The following is a 13,639-nucleotide window of genomic DNA, read 5'->3' as shown; positions in this document are numbered from 1 at the left end:
CAGAAACAGAAATTGCGGGCCGCTGCGCAGTGATTCTTCGGTGTAAAAGATGGCAGCCCTCTTGAACGCTGCTGTGAACAAGTGCTGAACAATTAGTGGCCCTGGAGCACTCATGACGACTGGGGAAGCATAGAAGTAGCACGTAGCCGGCAGTCAAGTGGAATGCGTCAGACCAATGCCAATGCCTTTCAACAGAGAAAGAAAAACCCGCGGGCGGTGTCTGCTCTTCCATGAACTACCGATACTCCCTACTCCCCGTAAGCACCGCCGTTCTGAGGGTGCCGCCGCAAATAGGAACAGCGGCACTTCTATCAACTATCGACACCCCCCCCCCCCCCCCATGATTGTTGCGTGCACTGTAAAAATCTCAAAAATGTTGAAAAACCCTTCCGAAAAGTGAACACGCGAGATAGCGAAGAGATACGGGCAGGGCCATAGAGCAAACATAAAATTGTAACTACGTTGTAGCTCCCATTGGTCTCACTTTCTTGGCAGGGACATGTTTTAGTTTCGATTGTAAGTCGACCCCCCAACTTCAGACTTTCAAATTTAAAAAAAGTGGTCGACTTACAATCGTGTAAGTACGGTACTTGTTCGATGTATTACAGTGCAATCCACTTCCAATGATCCCACATACCGTATTTACACGATTGTAAGTCGACCCCTTTTTTTAAATTTGAAAGTCTGAAGTTGGGGGGTCGACTTACAATCGAAACCGAAACATGGCCCCGCCAAATAAAGCGATACCAGCGGGAGCTACAACGTAGTTAGAATTTTATGTTTGCTCTATGGCCCTACACGTATCTTTTCGCTATCCCGCGTGTTTGTTCGCTTTCGGAAGGGTTTTTCAACATTTTTGAGAGTTTTACAGTGCATGCAACACTCGTGGCTGGGGGGGTGTCGATAGTTGATGGAAGCGCCGCTGTTCCAGTTTGCGGCGGCACCCTCAGAACGGCGGCGCTTGCGGGGAGTATCGGTAGTTCATGGAAGAGCAGACACCGCTCGCTGGTTTCTTTGTTTGAAGGCATTGGTATTGGCATGGTATTGGTTTGACGCATTCCACTTGACTGCCGGCTACGTGCTACTTCTATGCTTCCCCAGTCGTCATGAGTGCTCCAGGCCCACTAATCGTTCGGCACTCGTTCACAGCAGCGTTCAAGAGGGCTGCCATCCTTTACGCCGAAGAAACAAATCACTGCACAGCGGGCCGCAATTTCGATGTTTCTAAACGGGTGGTGCGAGAGTGGAGACTACAGCGAAGCGAAATTTTCACCTGTGACGACAAGTGAGAAATTTCCCACGTGCCAAAGTCTGGACGCTTTCCAGAGCTGTAGGCTAAGCTTGCGGCGTACGTCGCTGAAATGCGTGATCGGTCCCTGCCAGTGAAGTGCGACGTGGTCATGAAACAAGCCCGGACCTTCGCCTTAATTTTAAGATTCTGCTCCGCCGTGAGTACGAGTGGCTGGCGGCAGAAGACTGCGAAATTACGCCAACCGGACCTCTCAAAAGAGCCTCCCTGACGGCTGCGTGTGGTTGGGTGCATTTGGCGTGGGCTGCTGTTCTGCAAGATGTCCTGGTGCGGTCGTTTGCCAAATTTGAAATTTCGCTGGACCACGATGCGCTGTGGGACCGCAGCAACGATGACGATGGCAGCACTAGTGAAGACGAGTAGTCCAGTGACCATGTCAGCTACTAATAAATTTTCGTTATCGAATGTGCCCTCGGGTATGCTCTCTTATTTTTTCTTTTTTTTTTTTTTCGTTCACGCGATATGGGGGGGTCGACTTACATTCGAGTCGACTTACAATCGTGTAAATACGGTATAAGAATATATCAGTACAACAATGAGTTGACTTAAAGGGACACTAAAGGCAAATACTACGTCAAGCTAAAGGGATAGATTAGTGCTCGAGAATCTCTAAGGCATCAATATTGTAGCGAATAGAGCCTTAATAATAACCAAGAAATCGAGGTAAATGCAGGACATGATTACAGACTCCTCCTAGACATTCAAGCACTTGCCCGATGACGAAAGCACTCCTCAGTTAAATTCTGTCATTCGTACTCAACTACTCGTTGCAAAAAAACATCCTCATATTAGATTATAAGATGAAATAAAATACTACTTGTCCAGCCCCATTTCATGTTTAGAAAAAAGAAGTCATTGAAATTACCGTTGACGGCGCGAGCGGTCGAAAGGTTTTGTTATCACTCAACTGCGCTGCCCACGCTTTCGCGTTTCAGTACTTTCCTGATCGCTTAGTGCTGCACTGGTTTTGCTGGCTTGCGAAATTCTCACAAACTGCAAGTAGCAATGAATTCAGCTTCCATGTGATGTCGTGGGATGCCCGAACGGTCTAGGCCATTTGACCAAAAAGCAGCTGCAGCGGCAAATCCACCGCTTCGCCTTGGCTCGGTGCCGCTGTCTGTCGGGTGCTGTTTTACTCACCGGCGGCAGCAAAGGGCGGTGATGGCATATGCAACGTCGCCACTCCCCCGGTTGGGTGGCGGGAGATTTGAATTTTGAAAAAGGTATTCGGACCCTTCAGATACAAATTTCTCATAAAATAATTCTTTCCTTGGCACGAAACAAGCATTGCGAGGTTTCTGGAATGGTATTTAAACAGTCCACGTCGACTTAGTCCTTGCCTCTAGTGTCCCTTTAAGGGTATGAGCTTGTGCATTAGGGATATGAGAAAAACATATATAAGGATATGTTATGACCGTGTGTTGGATACAATGATCCAAATTTTGCCTTCTGGGCAGTGTTTTCCATGCAGACTGAGCTTGACATTTGTGTTGCCAAGTTTCCCTTAAATGAACAATGCCAAGACGGGACGAAAAGTTCGCCTTCGTGAATTAGTGTGTACCACCATTACCGCACAGCGTGTCCCACCCATGCGCCAATTGTGAAAGTTGGTAAGAGCATCATGAGTTGCCGCAGCGCGCCATAAGATGGCGCCAGCTGCGCATCCGGATTGCCCACGATCGTGCTCCGTGTGCATCCAAATAAGAAAGAAGGAAAGAAAAAATTTTAAAAGTGAAAAGCAAAGCAGCCCGATGGAGCTCATTCCTTCAGTGTCTTTCAGCGAATGCGAAAATGCTCCGTGGAAGCAGCCTTGAAGCAGCCTAACGCTTGACACGGTATTTAGAGGTATAAATAAATGTTTTTATTTTTCGCAGCCTACTTTCTACATCTGTTCTTTAGCACAGGTGGCAAATTTTGGTTCAGAATTACATGGGTATGTTCAGCAGCTTTATTTTACGACAGTCCATATATAGCAATCATCAGTTATGACGATCTGATTTTTGTGTTCTTTTTGATATTGTTATAAGTGGACAGCACTGTATATCAAGAAGCGATACCAGATCTGCAGTCCAGTAAAGCTGTGTGATGAGACCCTTAATCCATTCTAGGAAGGGCTGTGCATGGGTTGCCCTCTTGCTTCCAGGTTTTCTGGGGTGGTAGGATCTCCTTCAGCCCTAAGGAATGAATTCTGGCTCTGACAGCACTGTTCAGCTCTGGTTGAAAGATGTGGCTCACATAATTGTAGGTACAGAAAAATGCAAAGTACAGTAGGATAAGTCTGCAAACCCTGTTTCTATTTTGCACTCAAGAAGTGCGGAAGCTGCAATTCTTGACATCTCGTGACTCATAAGTGGGCTGCACTGTAGCTGCATATTAGGTGGTGTTTAAGTAATGCCGATGAGTGGTGAGCAAGACTGGCGGGCCGCAATATCAATGCAACCCATTATCTGGGAGATGCCTTAACAATATATCTGGTGTTTCATTTTAAGCTGATTTAAATTGAAATAGAGATATGCTCTCTGTTTGCATCTCTTGCCAAGAACATATTGTGAAACTCTCAGGAGTGCAGTCGGTTGCTTTATACTGGCTAACTTTCATAGCCACCGCAGCCAAAGGAACGGGGACAAAGTGCACGTGTACTAACACTACTGCTACATGTAGTGCCAGACTTCATGGGTGTGTTAAGGTATTAAATAAAATTAATTTTGTTTCCTAATCTACAACCCTAGGGGAAAATATACACACCAATGGCTCTCTTGCCTGAATATAAATTTATACAGAAAGCATGCATAGAGTATCTGTAGTGCAGGAAACAGGAAGGCACCCATTACTCTCAAAGTGTTAACGTGCACTAGTATGTTGCTAGAGACTGCATTCATATTTGCAGTGCAAAATTTAAGAAGACACGCAGACATTTTGTTTCTTTGTGTGTGTGTCAGTGATTGCAAACCCAATACTCTCGCCTTACCATGATCTTGCTACAGTGCAGTCCACTTATAACGATATCGAGAAAGACGAAAAATATGATCGTTATAACCGATGATCGCTATATCTGGACTGCAGTTATTAAAAAAAAAAATTTTAAAAAAAACGCGGAACATACCTTTGCAGCTCTGAACTCGAATTCGCTACTTGCTCTAAAGAATAGATGATGTAGACAGTAGGCCGTGAAAAACAAACTTTATTTCTAGCGCCAATGACCGTGTCAAGGGTTAGGCGTGCCGAAATAGTCCGAATTCTGCACTTGCTGTTGCGGCAGCTTCAGCTTCACAGCGCGAACAGTGGCGGCAATCCTTTAGCATGCATAAAATCAATTAAGGAGTCGATCGACGACAGTGCACTTTGCGTGGACATCGTGGTCGGGGTCAAGGAGCCACTGTCAATCTCGTTGTCACTGTCGCTGCTGCCGTCGCCACTGTCGCACAACTTTGCCGTCTGTCGAGACAGCACATCTTCGGCAATCGCCTCGTCGGTGACCTCATCGCAGAACGAGGCAGCACTGCCTGCAGTCAAAAACTCCTCCTTCGACGCACCACCTGTGTCACCGGTAGAAACGAGCTCCCAGAGCTCGGTTATGTCAGCGACTTCCACCGTGTTGGTCTCAGTGGGTTGGGGAAGTTCGTCCTTACGCACAAAGCCCGCCTTTTTGAAGCAATTGGTGATGAACCACTGGTAAAGCGCCTCTTCAACATCAGCGTACAAAGGGTCTCTAACCCTTTTCCGCTGATCGGCATGGCCGCTGATAGCTCCTGCCTTCACAATCGCGGTGCTCCCGGTTTTCAAGATGGTTGATATCGTTAACTGGACGAGCTCATACTTCTTCACGAGGGCGCTCACCTTGAAGCCGCATCGAGAGTCCTGCAAAATATCCATCTTCGTGTCAAGCGACACAGCTTTGCGCTTTGTCGGCGCCGTCTTCAAACTGGGTTGAACCGTTGGTTGCACGCTGCTTCGGTGGCGTAAGCCTGCTATCGCGAGAGAGACGCGGGACGGGCGCCACTGCGCCGCTTTGCTTGTCGCTTTTTTTTTTCTTTCTCTCTCTTTCGGAGCGGCTGTGGCCGACGCGCATGAAGCATCTAGCGCCATCTTGTGGCGCGCTGCGCCTACTCAGCTATTCTCCGGTGCGCGGGCGGGGCGAGACGCGCTGCGCGGTGATGGCGGCAGATACGAACTTACGGAGGTAAACATCGCCTCCTCTCGACATCGTTCGTTTCAGGGAACTAAGCATTGCAAATGTTACGATTATTTGGCACGGAAAACGCCGTCCAGACGGCAAAATTTTGATCGTTATATCCGATATGCGGTGAATAACCTATCGTTATAGATGGTTTTTTTCCCCATAGACCTAATGCATAAAATGACACTCTCATGTCTATCCATTGTTATAACTGATATATCGTTATATGTGGTATCGTTATAAGTGGACTGCACTGTATTCTGTCAATTACACTTGGCACAGCTGAGTGAAGCAGAAGGCTTTCACTTTCTGTAATCTTAGCTCGGCAGCAAAGGTATTGCGATAAAAGGCCTCCTTAAGATTGCGTAACAATATCGGATGTAGGACCCACAATGTAAACATGTTCGAAGTTGCGGGACGTCAAGGCTTACACGCTTCTTTTTGAAGCAGCCAGACCTATAGTAAGCAATGTGACAACTTTTTGCCATTCATTGCTTTGTTTTGCTTGTTGGAGTTGAATATAAGCAAATGCATGATCAAGTTCCTTACGAGTGTTCTTTATTTTAAAATTCTGCGGGAGTCTGAACTCATTGCTGTGTGAAGCTAATTCTGACTACCCCACGATCTTACACATGTGCAGAAGTGCATTGCCCTCTTACCTTTTCCTTCAGTACCACCAAAAGTTAATTGGGTGTAATTGCTGCATATAACCCGCAGCCCAGGTTACAACACCGTGGAAAAAGTGTGCCTGTATCCCTAGGAAATGGCTAACTAGAACGGTGCTCAAAACTTTGTAAAAAAGACTTTGTTAACGGACGCAGGACTCCTCCAAAAGCTGCGAGTCAGCTTTTCAGCCAGCCCCCTCTTCTCGGCAAACACTCGCATGGCAGATTCTTCATTGGGGTTGCATGTTCTCCGTGCACACGGGCGGTAGCGCTGCAGAAGTGGCGGTGTGCCTCTTCCATTGCGCGGTGTAACGCGCTGATTCTGCCTCTGTCAGGCTTTAATCGCCCGTGCTGTCGCTTTCGTGTCGTCTGCATCACTGTCACTAGGCGACACTTCGGCAACAACAGAGGCAACGATGGCGAAAAGTCGAACCTCGTAGCTGACATTGCTTTGCGGTCATAGCAGCGCTGCCGAGCAACTTCTTCGCCTTCCAAATGCCACACACCTTAGTCAACAGTAGATCCCTGTCATGTGCCAGCGCTGACTTCTTTGTGCCACACCGCTGTGTTTGCACGACGAAAAGTGGAAACACTACGTGTTAGCCGATATGTACGCAGTAAGCTGGTACGGTTTATGCGGATACAAAACACATTGTGTTCAATGGCCGCTGAGTCAGGGATTTGACTTTACTACTTTTAAAACGAAACTACTGTTTAAGCGGGTTAGGTTTAATGAGGTTTTACTGTACAGGGAGCATTTGTTTTTTCCTCATTGCAGCAGTCACCTGGTTTGTGTTTTACTACATACTTTAGGCTCATGAAGGAATGGTTGTCGGTCAAAGAGCGCATGTAGAAGCCTCCTTCGTACTTGATTATTGTGTTCGATCACCTTTTCTCTGCAAGCAAGGTGGCTTTCAACTGGCACTGAAGTCTCTGTATGCTTAGAAGTGGGGAGTGTTGCACAATATTGTACTGTAATGAATAAGGGCGCTTGTACAGGTGGTGTTCATAATGGAAGAGATTAGGCAGCCAGTCAAGGTTCAGTGAAAGGTTGGTCTGGAGCCAACCGCGTGCTCTTGTGTGAACGAAAACCCCACACGGTGGGAAGGATTGCTTGTGATCATTTGTATGTGCATGTATTGTCAAAGCGCTGACGGATAAAAGCAACCCACAATGTGGAAAATAAAATTGAATTTGATATTAGTCAAACACAATTGTCAATATATCATGCACTCATGAGCGTCCACTGCTTGCTTCTTTTTATTGAAGTGCTAGGAGCACTGGATGCTAGTTTCAGTGGTACCTCCAGTCGAATTTTTATTTTTCCGGACATCCCTATCTGCCAAAAATTGTCATCTCTGATAAGTTAGTTCAGTCATCATTTCAGTCACTGCAAAAGGATGTTTCTACTAGAAGAATATCATTGAAAATGTTTAACAATGCATAGAATAACTCTTGATCAAAGTGATCAATTTCTATAGGTGTAGTAATGCAAAAGTTGCAATGAAATTCGTATCTAACCCGCATACCAACTTTGGTGTTAAATTTGGAGGTCCTGGTGAGAGTTATACGTGCAAAAATATGGTATGTATGCCATTCATTATCCTATTTAAATCTGGCTGCCTTTAACTGCATTTAGCCTACCCTTAATGTGGTTCTTCAAAAAGCGGTTAAATGCAATAGCTCGAAGGAATCGGTGCAAAAGATGTAGGAGAGGAGTCTTCGGGACATTTCCTATTCTTCTACAGATTTCTGTGTTTTGCTGTGGTTTGAAACAAATGCCACTACATTGTTTTGGTGAAAAGAATAGCAAAGAGGGAGGGAACTTTGTCTTATTAGTTCAAGCTCTTGTAGTGCACAGCTGCAGTCAACTAAAGCACTGACTTCCCTTCCACAATGTGTGCTTCACCTGCAGGTCACGAAGGAGTCTGTGCTCAAGGAAGCGTGCCAAGACAGCCAGTTGTGTGTGGTCAGCGTTCTTCCACACATCTATGACTGCCAATCTGAGTGCCGTCAGGGCTATCTGGATATCCTCAAGCGCCTGGGCGATAAGTACAAGCGCAACCGCTGGGGATGGCTTTGGTCTGAAGCCATGGCTCAGCCGAAGCTTGAGGAGGCACTGGAGATTGGTGGCTTCGGCTACCCAGCTTTGGCCGTGCTCAACAGCCGCAAGATGAAGTACTCGCTCCTTCGTGGGTCCTTTAGCTACGATGGCATCAACGAATTCCTTCGCGAGGTTGCTGTGGGGCGTGGTTCTAGCGTGCCTGTGAAGGGCGCCAAGCTTCCGGAGGTGGTTGAAACCGAGCCTTGGGACGGCAAGGACGCAAAGGTATGTGGACAGTAGTCTTTTGTCGCCAATTCTAGAATAGTGTTTTGGGCTATGATAGCATACCTCAGTTTAGTGCCTAGCCATACGAGAAATGTCTATAGTAGCTTGATAAATGAACTAGCATGTCTTTTGTACGGCTCGGTTTTTCCTCGCTGAAGACCTGCTGCAGCATGTTGCGGCTGCTGCACTTATGCATTTCATTTATGTGTTCATGTCTCAGGCTGCAAGGTGCACATGCACATATTCAGCAGTTACCTTTTTGAGCCATTTAGTCTCTTGATTCCTGTGTATATTGTACATACTTTATAGTTATGCAGTGGCCAGTCGCACGCTGAGCCTCCTTGCTACTAGTTCTTTTTATAGGAAGCAATTTGCAACAGAATTGTGGGCATTGTTCAAGTTGAATTTTTTCTCGCTGGGCTCAAATTGCCAAGGTTTTTGGCTACTCAAATGCGCATGATCTTGATGAGACCGAACTGCTAACTTGAATGCCCCATAAGTTTGGATAAGCCATTTCATATTGTTTGGATTCTGCTGCAGTTCGCCACTATCTTTTTCCACCAAATGATGTCTCTGGCGTAAGCTGTACTATATTCACTCGGTTATACCCTGCCCTCGATTGTAACGTGCACCTGTTTTCCGTGACATAAAAAAGTATTTTACAGTACCACGCACTTCATTCTTTCATACGGAAATAAAACTTTCATTTGGAAAAACAAAAATTTACTCCCAATACACTAAAGTTGCGATAAATAAAGAAGTCGCACTTTCACCCGAAAGGCGAAGCATCGATTGCGATAGGGAATTAGTAGCCAGCTATACGAAAAGTAAGGATAGTAGTTTTATTGGCCTTATCAACTTTAAACATTCGTTTACTAAATAAAGGAACAAACATGTTGTAACACGCGCATAAGCAAACATGAATACGTCTCACTCAATGACCAGGGAAACTCTTTATCAAAATGCTGGAGCGAGGAAGTGCAGAAGCGAGTGAAATGACCTTTGTGCAGCCTCTTGCTTCAACACGAGCTAAGCTATGGGAACACCACACGGCGCGTCTATTTGCGTAAACTGTCTCCATCGCATATCGCTTTCAAGATAGAGGCCACACAGCCATTTCGTATGCAGCAGCCTCCGGAGTAGGACCCTCTCCTGTTCGCACCATTCCCGCACGTAAGTTTCGGGAACTCCGAATGCCCGTGATGCTGCCCGATTTCCGTCCCTCTCCACACATGGGATCACTTTTCTTTTAATTGCAGCATCGTGATGAACTCTGCGTGTCTTCGGAGTTGGCTCTTCCATCCTAACAGAGTAAACACAGTAAACGGGAAGATGGATGGTGGACTAACCTAAGCACACATACTACAGCACATGGAGGAAACTATGGCAGCTAGGCTCGAAGCATGTACGAGGCGGCCATTTGATATGCTGATGGCAATATCAGAAGAAAGGGGGTTAACCGAAGGGCCTGATTTTCATTAATCATATCATGCGAAGCCAACAAAGACACCCAAGGAAAACATGGGGGAAATTACTTGTACTTACTAATTGAAATAAATAAATGATAAATTAATGGCAATCAAAGTGGATGAAATAACTTGCCGCAAGTGGGGAACCATTCCACGTCTTTGCATTATGCATGCGATGTGAGAGGGAGGCGATACGGTAGCACTGATTTAGGTTCGTACTCAATTCTAACGTGCATGCAATTTTCGGACCCATGTTATCATGGGAAAAGTGCGCATTACATTCGAGTAGATATGGTAGATATCTTTGTTTAGTATCTGTAGTTGGTTTAGAATGCTGTAGTGGTACAAACTTGTGCAAGACAACATTCAAGATTCATTTCACAGACAAGCAAGCTCCAAGAGTTATATTTCATGCTTTTTTATATAGTTTACACTCGTTGCAAGGGACCCGGAAACAGCAGACCTTCAGATATAACGGACCATATTTCATGCTTAGTTTATTCTACCTATTTTATTAATCCAGCGAAGCTCTTTTAATGGGCCGCGTTACAATGGACTGTCTGCTGCAGCGGACACAATTAGCGACAATTTTTCTCAAAATTGGGCATATAAAACGTACTTTTGCCGTGTCCATACGGGCTGACAACTGACTTATGAGAGTCAGCAGGCAATCGGGGCTCAGTATCGTGCACGCTAAGATGGAAGGCGGGGCGGAACCACGGGTCTTCTTTCGCGCTCTGCTCTCACGCAGGGGGCACAGGGCTTGGAGGGAAGCAAGAGAATGTGGGCTCTCCGGCAGCGGCTTCTTACGGCGCCGCCCTATCGTGAAAACGATCTGCAATGTGGGCAGAGTGCGCGTTCCACGTGGTCGCAGTATTTTGAAAGCGATCTGCGATGTGGCCAAATTGCGCCGGTAGCTTCGTATGCTCTGTGCTTGCGATGTTTAGTTTGCGTTAAAGCGAGACAGCACGAAAGGTCAATTTGCTTGCTGCTGCAGCACTTATCTTGCTTAATTTTCTATGGCATTTGATGCATTGCCTTTCGAGCGAAACTGAGACATTGTTTTCGTTTGTTTTTACTTTGGACGTTAGTCACACTCTTTGCAATAAAGTTGTTAGACATCGCAACGAAAATGAGGTGTTTCGGATATACAGACTTCTGATAACACAGACATTTTTCGTCAGGTTATCAGGGTCCATTGTAACAAGTCGACTGTAAAAGCTTACCTGATCATCGTAATTTGAGTTTACCAACATGTTATTCAGGATCTGGAAATATTGTTGCATGTAGGCGTCGACATTGAACAGTTCTTGCAATCCTTACTGGCAATTGAATGTGAACCTGCATACAAAATTGAGACCCAGCCGCTTCACATTAGGGCACCATTTTCTCCTCGAAGCACACCTCTGGCTTTCTTTTTTAAAGAATATATTGGACTGGATCATAAACTACAGCAAACAGTGACACTGTCAGGTGACACGTATGCTGAGTTTAGAACTGGGAGGAGCAGTAGTTTTTCAGATAGGTGTACAGTGTTGAATCATGCAATCTGAGGTTTTGTTGCTACACCTTTTTGGTGAATTTACACTTGGCTGGTTTCCACCCCTGTTGGTGCAAAACTGGTTGTGCTGCCTTTGCAATATGGTTTTGCACTTCTGTTGTAGTTCACCTTCTGTTGTTTGTCCATCACCATAATTGGCACCTATTTCATGTCACACCGCTCTTTCAAAATTTGACTGAGTGCTGGGCTGCCACTGTGTGCCGATAAATATCGGCAGTGTTCAGATTATATTAATTTTTTTCGCGCTATGCAGTTACGAGCTAACTATTGGGATATCCCTGTAACGTCATAGCCCTTTTTAACATCGCACCTACAACATCACATCCAATGCCTTGAAAAGGAAAATAAAGCAAAAAAGAAAACAAAGTTCATGAATTTATGTGAACTTTGACCAGCAATTTCACATTTCTGAAGTGGATGTTCTACCTCTACTCCACAATTGCATTGCATTTGCAGTGAAAAAAGGTTGCGTTGTAGGCTAGCTCTGAGTTCACAGTATGGTTTTAATAAGTCTCAATAAAGATAGCATGTGAAAATAAAATTTCTACTTTCATGGTTCAAATTGAGAAATACTCAAGGCCTAACTGAGCCAGCAACACTCCTCTTCTCCCATCTTGCAAAGAAAAAATATATTTCTTTGTGACCCTACTGCGCTCTATAAAATAAATTAAATGTATCACTTTAAAGCTAGCATAAAATTGTGAAGTTTACTCGCCTTTATTTGCATTAGACCACAACAGTACACAGGGACAGTTTAAACCATGAACAGCTTGCTTCGTCATTTTCTCCCATACAGTCATCTCTGGTGCAAGGTACATGACTGCCAGGTCAGTGAGGTAAATTGAGCAAGGTACACCAGGCATGAAATTCTATCCTCAGCATTGCTCACGAGTAAATGTGAAATGCCATTAAGAGGAGAGTGCGGGGCATTGCTAGCCAACAACGTAGCTTCCGAGATTTATGACACCGTGCTGTAGGTTGTGCCTGTGCTCCTTTTGAGCTGCCTCATACCCAACGCACATTCACACTGCATGCCTCAGTTGAAACAATGGTCCCTAGAATACTTTGCTAGTCTGCCGTCTCCACACGCCTCTCTTGCAAAGCCGTGACCTTGCCATTCATGCCTGTATGGGGAGCGCTGCAAGCCATCAGAGCATCCGTACCGCACTGCGGCAGCCTTGCTGTCTGCTAGCGAGTGGGTGGGCTTGCTTCATACGAAGTTTCAACAATGCGTTGTAGCTCTCTATAATACCGGGATCTGGCACAGAGGCAGAGTTAGCATCGAATTAAGTTATTTGGCTGCTACACAGTGATATATACAGTCGCCGACCGTTCATTCGGACCTCACGGGGACTGCGGAAATGTCCGAATAAACAGGTGTCCGAAAACGCAGATTAAGAAAAAAAAAATGAAATCCTTTATTTCCACGCACTTATTCGGGCTCGGCAGTAGGCTTGAAGAAATCGTGAATGCGCCGTTGCATGCTGTTCCGTTTACGCGCGATCATATAAGCCTGAATCTCGGAGAGGGTCGTACGGTCACTATAGGCGGCTGAAAGCACAGTCGCTGCTTGTACACGCTCCGCATGCGACTGCAGCTTAGCACATGGTGCGTCATCTTCCGACTCAGAGTCCTCGTCCGGCGGTGCAGCAGAAACCTGACAAATGATCTCGCCGTCGTCGAGTTCTGCGCATGTCAATACAGCAGTGTCAGCACCTTAAAAATTAAATTATGGGGTTTTACGTGCCAAAACCACTTTCTGATTATGAGGCACGCCGTAGTGGAGGACTCTGGAAATTTTGACCACCTGGGGTTCTTTAACGTGCACCTAAATCTAAGTACACCGGTGTTTTCGCATTTCGCCTCCATCGAAATGCGGCCGCCGTGGCCGGGATTCGATCCCGCGACCTTGTGCTCAGCAGCCCAGCACCATAGCCACTGAGCAACCACGGCGGGTAGTGTCAGCATTTGTGAAACTCAAATGAGACGGTGTCCGGAATCTCAATGCAACCACTGCACAGGTCTCGGCAGAACATTTTCCGCGTCAGTTGGGAGCACATCGGAAGGTGACAAATCTTAGGCCTCCCGGCACCCGCCTGCCGGTATTCCCCAGCGCAGTCTGCGCGGGC

At 46.0% G+C, this 13,639-nt stretch overlaps 1 protein-coding gene across 1 annotated transcript in view; it reads left to right on the top strand.

Annotated features, from left to right (window-relative positions):
- The window catches only part of CaBP1 (Protein disulfide-isomerase A6 homolog CaBP1), a 32,802-nt gene that overhangs the window by 14,513 nt on the left and 4,650 nt on the right, over positions 1-13,639 (top strand). The window contains exon 7 of the mRNA XM_050183494.3: positions 8,067-8,480. Coding sequence (XP_050039451.1) covers positions 8,067-8,480 — 414 coding nt within the window. The remainder of the gene's footprint in view (positions 1-8,066; positions 8,481-13,639) is intronic.

The sequence above is a fragment of the Dermacentor andersoni genome, chromosome 4, assembly GCF_023375885.2.
Source record: "Dermacentor andersoni chromosome 4, qqDerAnde1_hic_scaffold, whole genome shotgun sequence".
Lineage (NCBI taxonomy): Eukaryota > Metazoa > Arthropoda > Arachnida > Ixodida > Ixodidae > Dermacentor > Dermacentor andersoni.
This window is presented reverse-complemented; position numbering and strand designations above follow the sequence as displayed.